General features: G+C 41.2%; 2 protein-coding genes across 4 annotated transcripts in view; one reads left to right on the top strand and one right to left on the bottom strand.

Annotated features, from left to right (window-relative positions):
- The window catches only part of LOC110980231 (uncharacterized), a 24,520-nt gene extending 17,210 nt beyond the window's left edge, over nt 1-7,310 (top strand). For all 3 annotated transcript variants that reach the window (XM_022236709.2, XM_022236706.2, XM_022236707.2), the window contains exons 5-7: nt 338-521; nt 910-1,048; nt 1,880-7,310. In XM_022236709.2, coding sequence (XP_022092401.2) covers nt 338-521; nt 910-1,048; nt 1,880-1,993 — 437 coding nt within the window. In that variant the 3' untranslated portion in view covers nt 1,994-7,310. The remainder of the gene's footprint in view (nt 1-337; nt 522-909; nt 1,049-1,879) is intronic.
- Nucleotides 5,332-12,981, bottom strand: LOC110980227 (uncharacterized). The gene is made up of 3 exons (XM_022236698.2): nt 12,060-12,981; nt 11,000-11,192; nt 5,332-10,139 (listed from the first exon to the last, which is right to left on the bottom strand). The coding sequence occupies exons 2-3, from the start codon at nt 11,153-11,155 to the stop codon at nt 8,613-8,615; spliced, it is 1,683 nt and encodes a 560-aa protein (XP_022092390.2). The 5' UTR covers nt 11,156-11,192; nt 12,060-12,981; the 3' UTR covers nt 5,332-8,612.

The raw sequence follows: 12,981 nt of genomic DNA, 5'->3' as shown, positions 1-12,981 counted from the left end.
AAGGTGAACAAAGAGGGTGAAGTTCCATTTCCTGCTGGGTGCCTTAGCCAATCAGAAGGAAGTGACCATGGCAACTGGGTCACTGCCCAGCTGACCAACTGTACAGGCGAAAAGTGAGCATGTGCTAGCCACAAGAGCACAGGGAAAGTGCATGAGGCAAACATACGGGGAAAGACTATATTTTTTGGGGGGGGGGAATTTCCTAAAACTTTCTCTCAGCTTTCGGAGGGGCCCTACATATAAGATGTGCAGAAAGTTGTCTGATGTGCAGTTTCCCTGATGTGCAGTTTCCCTGATATTCACAGATCTATTTTGTTGATGTTTTTTCGCCTTCTAGATGGTGATACTGCCTCAGGTGACAACGTCGTCATCTCTCCATCAAAGGCAGAAAAGCGGGAGAGGTTTGAGAAGCAGTTGAGGGAGCTGCAACCACATGCCGTCACCTTCCTGGAGATGCAAAAGGATGTCCAGGAACGGATCAAGAATGCCAAACACGGCAATCCCAGGGTGCATGGCTACAAGTGAGTACACTTCATACAAGTATACATGTACCTGGGCTTCCCCCGCCCCCCAAACAAATCTTGGCGTCAACTCTTGGCTCCTGTTTTACGTCAAATCAGACACTTTGATGTTGAAGCCAACACTGGAACTACATGTACTTACATTTTGAGTTGAAGGGTCTCAACCCAGGGGCTTAAATTCCGGAAATTGAGGCCCTAAGATGGAGCTGAAAGATGGAGCTAAGGTTGGGCAATCTCCTTTATCTCTGGAAAAGAATTATCAGTTTCTACTTGTTTGGCTCCCTTGTAAGTTGCAGCCTCTGCTAATTTGGCCCTCATCCGAGAGCCCAATCCCAATTTGCCCAATCTGAATTGTCACTATTTAAGTTTTCCTGCCTGGATGTTACAGGGCAGTGGCCCGCGATCTGAGTCGAGTGCAACATCTGCTGAGCAACAGGAACTCCGCCGGCCTCAAGATGCCGCCAGATGGCTTGGAGCTCCTAGCCTGGGCTGGCAAGACACACGAGAAGTACCTGGAATTGCAACGGGTAAGAGTCTGAGGTTGCCCCATCGGGTCGGCATTGGAAAAAATCCCTTTCACGCCATGATGGTCAGGGTTCAAATCACATGCTGGGACTTCCATCATGGCTTGGCTTGAGGGGGTGCCGTTGTAACCTCATTACAATAAGTTGTCATTCTGCTGTGTAACATGTCTGATATTCACCCTAAGATGTTTATTGTCAGGTACTTCCTGTAATGCCCAGCCCCGCGTCCTCCTCTCACCTCGATGCCGGAGGGGGCCGCCGGACCAGCCGGGAAGCTGGCCGGGCTCGGCTCCCCCCGTCTGGGAGGTCTTCAGCATAGTTTGACACCATTTTTTTTTATTTTGATATGTACAATTCTTGTAAAATGTCAGAGTTTTGATACTTAGAAGCCCAGAAGTATTTGAATTTGTCGTGCTCATGCACACACAGGGAAGCTTTCAGTGTGTGAAGTGAAACTTGGCAAAGTTAGAAAGAACAAGTCTATCTACTTGATATTACAAAAATGTCCCTCAAGGATTAATCCTAAAAGAGCTGGGAGCTTTAAACTTTAATCCTGCCCCTCCTTCAAGATCTTGGCCGTCTCTCATCTGATCTGTTTGAAATTTGGTATGAATGTAAAAAGTTATTGTAAGTACAGTCATTTTTCAAAAGCTCATATAAACCTGGTGTCAAAATGATCGTAAGACATTACTGGAAGTACTCCTGTAGGCTCAGCATGGGGAAAAAAGCATTACGAAGATATGTTGAGGGAGGGTTTCACTTCCCCTTCCCACTCTAGGAGGGACTGAAATACCCCCTCAAATGTAAGCTTGGGTATTATGTTCCCATTTGCAGTACAAGTCAAAGAGAGACAGTGGCCTGTCTTCCGAACCCCCGGAGGTGTGGATCCAGTCTAAGGATGACTCGGTGTTTGAAGACGAGTCGCACAACGAGAGCGACGTGATATAAGGGACACGGACTGCAGTGGTAATGACAAAGCACGGAAAATTGGTTTGCGGTATTTTTTTTTTTTTTTTACAATGTGTACTATGTCTTTTGATTTGGCAAATAATTTTGTATGTAGTTGAGTTGACAGTGGACCACCCTGTTGACAACAGAAGATATAGTGATTATCCACACATCCCATTTGAGCCCGCTTCAAACATCGAACTTCTGCCGTGTAAATTCCAAGAATAGTGCAAAATTTTAATTAGACGTGGAAAAAAGTCAACGTTTCAAGCAACCGCCAACTTCCTGCTGAAAGTTTGACAGGTCTTGCCACTTGTAACAGCAGAAGAGCGGCACAGCTTAGACCAAAAGATTTTTGCCGTGTCTAAGTCAACTGGCAAGTCCCAAATCAGATCTGTAGTGGTACCATTTTGAAATGCGCATGCGCTTGCCAGATTTGTTTTGAGAACCAAGAGGGACTGTGCATAAGCAAACAAGAAGAAACTTTTAACCTGTGCCTTAGTTAATGTTTCGTTGGCGTTTTCAAACTTTTACAAATGTTTGTAAAACTGCAACGTATGAAAAATTGTACAGTGTATTGCGTTAAATACTCAATGAATAAATTTTTATGGGCTGTTTATGTCATTTTGGAAAGACTTTTTTAACCCTTGTAAAATTTGAGCTGAAATAAAATTGCAGCTAAAAATGGTAGTTAAGATAGTATTGGTTGAGGAGAGCTGTTGTGAATGGTCTCCTAACCCTAACACTCCTCAGTCCTCCAACAGGTGAAGGATTGAGGAGGGTTAGGGTTAAGGTATTTTGAAAACATGGAGTTCAAATAAAGGAGAGGGCAGTGTACATAATAGACCTGGATTTCCTCTACAGTTTGGTTAGGCTACATGTGTCAAGGTGCCGTAGTGTTTCAGGGAACATTTCAAAGGGGTCGGAGAAACCAAGACTAAGGCAATGTCAGCTATGGTTTCAATGGCTCCTGAGAAATTCTGTGGCCTGCAAACACGTCATTACAATCAAAAACAACTAGGAGAGACACATTATTTGAATGGACAGAAAACCAATAGTTTAGTTATCTGGCGAAAGAGTACCCAAATCTGTCGGTACCACAATACATCACTGAACTTGAGAAGTTAAAAGGGCTTTTGTCCTTAATTTGCCATCACACTTTTAAGCTACTCCTTTTTGTTAGTAATGACACAGACATGGAATTCTTTGATAGAAAAATAGAAAAATTTTTATGAAGAGTACTTCAAAAGGTTCAAAATTTTGTCATTTTTACTGATTCAAATTGTACATAAGTTTTTATATCTTTTGTAATATGAAGACTGAAAAAGCTTTGCAAAATGATATAAGCCTTTTGAAATACATGTAGTAGAAAATTTTATCCAATTTTTATATTTTTGAAAGGAAACGACAGGAAATGTATCCGTGTTATTTTTACAGCTGAAATTGCTTCTGCCTAGTTTCTGCCTAGAGGTTGAGCAATATTCACATATCTTAGATGCCAACAAGAAACAGCGGCCGGGTGCAGACCAGGCTGTTTCAAGAGTAATTAGAATATAGTAAATCAGTGCCAGGCATGTGTGTCTTGGACAAGTAACCACAATTTTTATTTTGTGGAAGACTGAAGGCAAGAGCTCTGTGTAGCTCATTACCTAGGGCCTGCTTGTTTCAAGCGATCCAGGTTGTGATTAGTGATCCGAGGTTGGTTCACTGACACCAGAACTCCTCTAATTGATATTGCAAACCTGCTTTCAGATCGCTGATTATAAACCAGATCTGTGTGGAACAAACAGACCCTGAGATGTGCGTGCATGGATGCAACTTCTGGGGGACATGAAGACATCGACGAGAAGTCATGTTGCTTGCCTAGTTGTGACTGGACTCGTGATCAAGCCCTGGTGTTGGTGTTTGTCTGTAGCCCAAGGCATAAAATCTGGCATGACACCAGTACACTGCACTTGATATGCTACAGAGTGGTGTACTATGACATATTGGCAAATAGAAATAGAGCGATGAAAATCTTCACACATGTGCTAGACTTGAATCAAGTCCAAGTCGGACTTAGGTTGCTCTTCCCTAGTCAGCCATCCCTTTAGTTGGTACGTGTATACGCACTACATGGTCGTCACGCTCAGCCCGGCAGCTCACATAACCCTTATAAGGCGCCCTCACTTGATAACCTTTATTGTACAAAATTTGTCATTCGTCACCAGTCAGTAAGTCCGACTTGATGGATAAGCCAATCGGACCCCCTGTAGGTGACATGTAGTTATTCATAATTGCATATGAATGACATGATCTTGCATAATGTATACGTAATTTCCACCAATCAAAGTAGTCAGACTTGTAGACTTGTTCATACCTGTATGAATGACGTAAAAACAAGTCCGGCAATGTGATTGGCTGCTACCACTTACGGTAGACGAGCCCATTTGCTGTGTACAAATGGTTGGCAGATTCGTCAAGTCAAGATTTCTGAACTGAACTCATAGTAATAAGTGGACACAAGAGGGCGCGAAGCAAGTAACAGCGCACGGTCTCGATATGTATCCAAACAGAAACGAAGACGTCATAGAGACCCAGACTTGAGTCAAGTCTACACATGTGCAGATATTCATGGTGCAATACCCCAAATGATTTTGCTTGAATGAGCACCAACCACTGCCCTTAAAATTTGACCCACTGAGATGCATGATTCATTAATCTACAATAACCCAAATCATGACCTTGAGGTTGATATTCATTGCTCACTGCTAATTAACAACTTGATGTATCTGTTTTCGCGATAGGATTCTGCCAGTTTTAAATCAATTCCTTCTTGTAGCTTGAATGCCAAAGATTTAAAAAAGAAGTTTGAACTATTTCCTCCGAATTCTTCAATTTTTATATCCAGCCTTGACAACACTGTTTGGGCTAAGAAATAACTGACCCATTCATACATGTGTTGAAAATTCTTTGCCTTTAATTTGCTGTGCATGTGCACCAACCTTTGTACATAAGGACTAGTGACTTAATGTTGATCTATGCTTGCCTATGTTAACAGCATTTTTATCTTTTCCACTAAGCAAGTTAAAAATGGGATTGAAATAACAATTCTGCTAGAATTCTGAGCAGTTCTGTATGTCAGACTAAGGGTAAAAAGTGCTTCAAATACCATAATAGACTTAACATATGGTTAAATATCAGTTACAAATCTATGAAAACTATTTTTCAACTACAAAATACATGTATTCTTGAAGCTCACCCCTGGCATAGTATATGCAAAAATCATTTGATTTCTGCAGGAGCCTTTTTGCAGTGACTTCATCAGACTGTTAATGTAATTTATTTTCCAAAAAAGCCCCCTAAAGTCCACAAATTCAATAAGATTAAACAGGAACCATTTATTTACACATCACATACCTGTGGATGCTTCCATTGGTTATTGTAGAGTTAGGGAAATGCAGTTGCTTCTAAATAGAAACTTCATAGTTCAACCATTGAGGAAGGACACAGAAGGAGTTTGACCTGCCTGGGCTATTACATCTGGCCAATTACAAGTACCGCTTTCTGGCATGCCCGGTATGTCCATAGCCAGAGCGCAGCAAATGCTTGATACGCACCAGCTGTTTCACAATCATAACACCCCTTTGTACCCCATGATCATGACTGCAATTTTTCGCTGGTGATCTGCATCCTTAAAACGTTGTGTATTGTAGTAAAGAAAGCTGAATATTCGTGCCATTGTTGGTGCTTGGTACAATCTAACATCCAATTTAATGCATGCCCAGTTGTTCGTATTAGGCTGTGTACTCGAATTATTTATATGTAGTTATTGCCCTTATCAAACGCTTTCTTCTGGACTTATTACTGGGAATAAATAGCCAAGTTGTGTTTAAGATTTAATTTACATCATTTTTATCACAGAATTTATGGACAAAAATGTATTTTATTTGATCTTGTGATGAAACAGCGCATTTTGTTTTCCATGAACTTAACTGTCTCATGGTGGTCAACATGTTGTTAGCCAGTCTTGGCCAAATTTGTACAAAGACTTTGAAAACTGATGTTTTGGAGTGACAAAATAAAATCACAAACATTGCATGGATAATGGAAAAGTGCATCAAAATCTTTTTAAACATTCACTACGGCAAAAGTAAATCTAATGTTAGATATGTTTTTCTATTTCCTGATCACTGCGATAAGTTGTAGTTAATTCCAAAGAAAACACCACAAATATTGCTACACATTACTGCCCCACTTGTCCGGCTAAGCTGCAGGCAGTAATCCGGCATTTTTGGAATGTTTACTATTGTTCGTCTGACCGGGCAGCGATGCTCATCGAGCACTTCGATGTGCCAGAGTTCTAACTCCTTCTGTGTTCAACTGTATCATTTAAGATTTGTTATACAGCCTAGATTGCAAGACATGATCTGTTTGAGCCACTTATCTGACTCTATTTCCATAACATCTACTGTAATGCAGTTACCATACATTTGTGTGTTCTTTTTAAACCTAACCCCCAAGGGTTGCTGGACCCATATGGGACACCCATATGGGACTTTGTGCACAGAGGCTGTTGGACTTTGTTTTTCTGAGGTATGCCAAACCCAATGCAAAAGCCAGCTGTTACGGGCCTGCCAGACCTATCCCCACAGAATTACATACTTTACTACTGTTTAATTCTGTGTGGTTGGAGAAGGTTAGGGTTAAAGACAAGTGAACATGCAAAATGCCTGCATAATCTAGAGCTAAAGCAATGCAAAGGTGCTTTGTGCATGTACATACCGGTTAGGAGGCTACCATATCCACCAACCCCCCCCCCTTCACTGAGAAGAATGTACATATAGCAGTACTTAAACAACATTTAGGTATGGCTCCATACTTGAATAAGGGAGGGGGCGGGGCATCCTTGAGTGCACAGAGCCTGTTACTGAGTAGGAATGAGGTCAGGGGGGGGAAGGTTTTGATGGAAATGGGGGGGGTGATCATTTAGTCACTTAGGTGCTTTCTTATCAAAGTTGTATGAGGGTTTTGTTTATGTTATTTTATATATCAGTACTTTTTTTTTCAGGTTGCGTTGCGTTGCAGTGATATATGGTACATAAGAAATTATCGCACAGCACTGTATTCGATCGAATTGTCCAGTAAAGAATAACCAGCTATTGTTTTTGTTTTCAGTGTGCCAAAAATGTATCATACAGCTTTTGTTTTACACGTGATTTATCATTTTATCGTACTCTTTTAAGAGGAAAAAAGTTTTTTAGGGAAGAAATTATGCAGTTTCTGAAAAAAATAGAATTTCAATAAAAAATTTGACAATGCATGAGGCTCACATGCAGTTCATGAGTTGTCTTTTCCACAGTTACTTGTGGTTTGTATTCATCAAATGATGACCCCCAGCTGGTCTGTATTGTTTAAGTACAGTCTTGTGGTGCAACCCCTCCCTGGTAAACATAATGTACATGTACGTCTGTTTGTAGCCTGAAGGCTGGTTTGTACTTGCATGGAGATAGAATTCTACCTCCATGGTACTTGATGCAAAAAATGAACAAGAACATGAAAGTGTGACCTCAACTACATCAAATGTCTGTGCTGTGAAAATGATTCACACTGTGAATTCCCAAAAGTCTCACGTTTTTCAACTCCGGTGATTTCATTTTGAATGTTTCGTGACATTAACTTCGCTCCCCTTTAGCATCCGCTTAATGAAGTAGGAAATGGCCTTTATGCAATATAGGGTTTTAAAAATTCAACAGATGGTCAGCAATGGATTAAAACCTGTCCACAGAAGTGGGACTTGCTGTAAAACTTGACAAGTTTTATCATTCTGAACAAGAGCCAGAAGGGCAGCTATATGTCAGTTGCTGTAACACAGATTTTGAAGTGAAAGAGCAAATATCTCAGAAAAAGGACTATCATAAGTTTTACCCCAAAGACCTCTCTCTAATTAATGTATGAGATTGTCCATATTTTTAGAAAATTTATGATTTCCACCCCGCTCCAAACCAGACCTGTGGACTTGAGTCACTAGGCTTAAGTCGGACTCGAGTTGCCATTTTTGTGACTCGTAACTTGACTTGTGACTAGCAGTTTTTGACTTGTAATTTGACTTGGACTTCCACATTTTGACATGTTACCAATGCAATTCAGATAATCAAATTAATCAAACCCATTAAAGTTTTAAATTAGGCCTATTAACTAACGCCTTACAGTCTTAAAATAATCAGAATAAAACTTTATTTGGCTCGCAACTTTTACCCACAAGGCCATGCCTGAATCACTTGGCAGTGGCGTGAAATCACACATCGCATAACTTGACTTATACTTGGATACAAATACTTTAACTTAAGCAACTGACTAGTGACTTGACTTGGCCTGTGCTCAAATGATTTGCGACTTGACTTGGACTTGCAAAAATTGACTTGCTACTTCCGCTGCTCCCAACCGATCCAAAACCTGGATACTATCAAGTTTCCAGGCCTTTCAAAATTGGGCTTGAATTTTGTCATGCCAGTTGGATGTTTTTGGAACATTTTAAGCCTCCATTTGTCTAGTATGGATCACATTTCAGGTCTTGGAAGAAGCCGTATGTTATTTTTGCCTTGAACAAATGCGGAAGATTGTTTCTGGAAGCTGGCAGTCACACTGCTGAGTTGCCACAGGGCTTATCCTTCATTTTTTGCTCACCTTGATGCTTCTGGTGCCTCTTGACAATATCTGCTGGCATGTGTAATCTGACATTCCTCATATTCCTGTACCTTAATTTCATGTAGATGGTGACACTGACTTCCACTTCGACTGGCTGCATTTTTAGTTTCAGGAGCTGTGGAGAGAGGGTGACAGTGAATTTTTGGTCCTGCCCGAAGTTTGGAATATTGTCTTCCAAAGTACAAACAATAGGATGGGCCGTATCTTGGCCTTCTAATACAGTCAGTAATATAAACCTTAAGCATCCTTTTGCATTCTCAACTGGAAGAGTGTATCTCGGTTTAAGATGATACCGTATGCCCCACTGCTCAGAGTCTTTGTCGTAGAAGGTGACACCTTGAAGTGACCAGTTCTTTGTATCTTCTCGTGGCTCTTCACAGACATTGTTTGCAGACACTCCCACCACTTTCACGGTAATGGCATTTGCCCCATTGCCCTCTCCTAGACGAAGATGTTGCTTGGAGTGAACTGCATGCAACTTCAGTTGATTGTACAAGTACCTACTGCCGATGTAGTAACGTAGCTCAGTGTAGTGTCGTGAGAAAGCAGCAAACCGGACATGGTAGGGTAGTTTACTGAAGACATTGTCAGGAGCCAGCACCTTCCACTCATATATCCCAGGCAGCACTCTTTGAAGGGCCTGTTTTAATGCTGGGTACGTCTTTGAACTTTGAAATAGCATTGAAGTGATCTCTTTAAGTACTGATGGTGATGTGTGAGGAAACCGTACCAGGGAAAGGACCTGCTGTGTGTACGTCCTGTGCTCAACGTTCTCTTTGTTCATTAACCAAGCACAAGCACATGCCAAGACCTTAGATTCAGAGGGTACTACCAGCTTTGAGCTTCCGAGAAGCCTTAGGAACAATTTGGGGCAGATGTTGAACAGGCTGGCTCGAGGGAGAAACTCAAAATTGTTCTCAAGCACACTGAAGCAGTGTTCATACAACTCGGTCATCCCAATCTTTTCAGCCTTACTGATCATCCTAAGAGCAGCGTCTTTGTCATTAGACACCTTCTCCATCAGAAATGTCTGACAGACATCAGAGAGATCTTGGACCTTATACTTCTTGGCAAGCTCAAAGAGTGGATACACATTTCTCTCGGTCAGATCCAATGTCTCAGTGTACATGAACTTCAGGAAGTCTGCAAAGACCTGAGTGTTCTGTGTGGGTTCTTCCAAGGTAATCTCCTCGGACAGATAATCATTGCTAGCTCCTTCATTATGACCTCCTAGCCTAACTGGTGCCGATGTCCTCCCACAATTGATGAACATCTCCCGAAGAGCATCACTCCAAGAGCAAAGGATCACCTTGTGGGCGTGGAAGATGTTTTCTCCCACCTTGAATTTGACATCACTGAACTTTGTATTGTTGAAGTAGCATGCCAGCTGTTGTGAAAGATCAGTGTCTTGGTTGGAAAGATCATCATCAGTAGCAGAACTCTCTTGAGGTGAGTCTTCCTGATAGAAAAATAAAGAACCAGGAAATTTTTGACATCTGTTCTAATAATTTCCCAGCAAGAAAATACTTCACTAAAAAGGTAGGGCTCCCGGCTGTAAAAGTACATATGATCTCAGTTTCTAGAAGTACATTTTGTCTGCTTGGCCCATGGAGCAAGGTAAGCTAGACCTTTTTGATATTCATGTACTCTAAGTGGATGTAAACTACAAACCAGAATTCTGACAAATGGATCCTGAAAAGTTTGGAACGGATTATTAGTTTGGAAAAAAAGTAAAAACAAAATGAAAATCATGGCAAAAAGAAGATGTTTGTATTCATAAATAAAAATGGGTATGTTTCGATTTGAGAGAAGTCTCAGAAGGAATATTTTCTAACTTTATCTTTGCTTTGCATGTAGTCTATTTCCTCTCTGTTTTGTGTGTTTATCTGACCATGAAATGTTCACTTTTGCTGATTCTCTCCGTGTTTGTCGTTGCTTTTGTCTTTCAGAGGCTATTGTCGGTGTTGTTCCTCTTGTTTTTCTGAGACTGTAATTATCTACAAACTGTATTTGGAGGGCCTCTAGATGAGCTTTCTAGCTTTTAAGGGAAGATCACAATCCAAGCAGATTTTTTTTGGGCATTATAAATTCTCTATTCGTATATTTGTCTTTTGTTTCAATTTTTTATTTAATTTAATGCTTGTTTATGCAAAGAATTTGTAATAATCTAAATGATTTTTTGTTGCAGCCAACTGTGTAGATGTATTGTCAATATGTGAAATGATCTAATAAATAAGCAAATAATTAAAAAAAACATGTTATGTCTGACAATCTTCCCCTCCTTCAGCACTGTAGAGTAATGGTGGCCTTTATACTTACATGCGTTTGGGGCCAGAGAGAGTTTCTCAGCATGTGAGATAGAAGTTGCCTGCGACAAAGCACCTCAACAAGATTGTCTTCCTCCGAGTCCGAATCAAGCCAGTCACGACGTGGGCTCATGAAAGCCCTGTATGGGAAAAGCTGATTAAATGCCATATCACAGCTCACTGATGAGGTGCTGATTGCTCAGACCCTGCAATTTGATGAATCAAAACACTTTCAAATATTAGCCCTAACCCCCCGAGGGTGTATGTAAAATCGTATTGAAATTGGAGGATTTGGGACTGTTGGGGTTAGTGTACCGTTTCACTGGTTTAACTTTCCAATAGCCCATGTACATGTTCTGAGCAGCAATGAAACTGAAGAACAGCACAAAATTTAAATCCACGGTAGGCAGAGTGCATCTTTAACGTGTATTAACTGCTTCCCCTAAGCATGTTAAATCTCATGTGTAAGTTTCCAGATTCTCCCAGGATTGCAGGCGATAACTGAATGAATGAGGACAAGTAGGATATCATCCCTCAGCCCCACGCCACTGCTGTGTGCAACTGATGCATGTAAGATTAAAAAAGCTTTAATCAGCTTGAAAAACAACACCTAACCAGCTGCTGCTGAAATCATGATCATGATGATGGTGCCGTGAGTGCAGCTGGGCTAGGGGTTGTACCACATATTTGGGGACTCCGTTCCTATAACAGCAGGGAGACCGACATTCCAAGATTAGATTTACCTTAGTAGATGACTGCGACATCATTCTCAATGACTGTAGTGTTGATTTTGTTGAAAGAGGGCAAGGTTTTGAGTTAAAGGGAAACTTTATTTGCACGGCTGGTTTATCAACTGGTAAGAAAGTCACACTTCCCCACAATTTACAATTCGGTATTTAAAAAAATAGGGTCAGCACAAAATAAAGAGAGCATTTTCTTGGGTCTTTTGGGGGCGACTGACCAGATTAAAATGAAAAAAAAACCTGGGGGGATGCCCAAATATACGATCCCCGTGCAGCTTCCTTCTGCAAATTTGTGTAGTAATGTACATGTACACAGCCGTCTTTCCTTACCGTATCATGCATACAGCAGATTCTCCAAACTCCTACTACAGTGTCATCGATCGGCTGCTGAACAAATTTAACCAAAATGAGACTTGAACTCCACGAAAATTTGGTCCATAATCACTGTCGGTGTCACCGTGGTGTCATTCACTTAGTAGGTGTGGTTTTGCCTTGAAAGCCACTGACAGCTAGCACGCGTACGCAAGCTGGTCCTATCCTGCGCATCATGTCACGTCAGCCCACTCGCAGAAAGGATTTCTCACCACTCGCGCTGTAGCTGCAGCAAAAAAGGGAATTCCCCAATGATGGTGGCCAAAAATCTGGCTACAAGCCAATACCCAGCTGATTAACTTTCACCGATTTGCCGTTGAAAGCAAGAGTAATATTTTGCATACATATATCAACGGCAGTTTTTTCCCAAGTAAGAGGGGTATCGGGTGCTTATTCAAGGTTCGAGAACAAAAATTACCGGGGGGTGGCAATCTGGGGATTTTTAGGGAGGGGGAAAAAATTAAAGAGCACCTTTAAGGAAAAAATGTTTTCTCTGATTTTATCTGTTCGAATAAATATGGAAGCATCCAAATCAAACGCAGTGTGGTTTGTCTTCAGAAATCAACTATAAAGAGCTAAAAAGTGCTTTTTTTTCTGTTCATGCCAAGATGCGAATTCTGAATGTAGATTGTCATTCGGAGAAAACACAGGAAACGAGGGGAACTCTCCCCCTGTGTTCGTAGTGGATAAACCCTTGTGCATGCCAAATAGTGCACGTAGCCATCGTTTGTAGCCATTTTTTTTGGGGGGGGAGGTCTCCATTGCCCAGGTTTTTGCCCCAACCCCATCCACTCTTGTTAATCAGACTTGTTTGATTTATGTTGTCCTTTGTTGCTGTCCTCTTTTGCTCTCTCCTGAAGACAATCAAAGAAAACTGGTC

Source organism: Acanthaster planci, linkage group LG07 (genome assembly GCF_054643075.1).
Source record: "Acanthaster planci isolate LZ-2023a linkage group LG07, COTS_SCS, whole genome shotgun sequence".
Lineage (NCBI taxonomy): Eukaryota > Metazoa > Echinodermata > Asteroidea > Valvatida > Acanthasteridae > Acanthaster > Acanthaster planci.
This window is presented reverse-complemented; position numbering and strand designations above follow the sequence as displayed.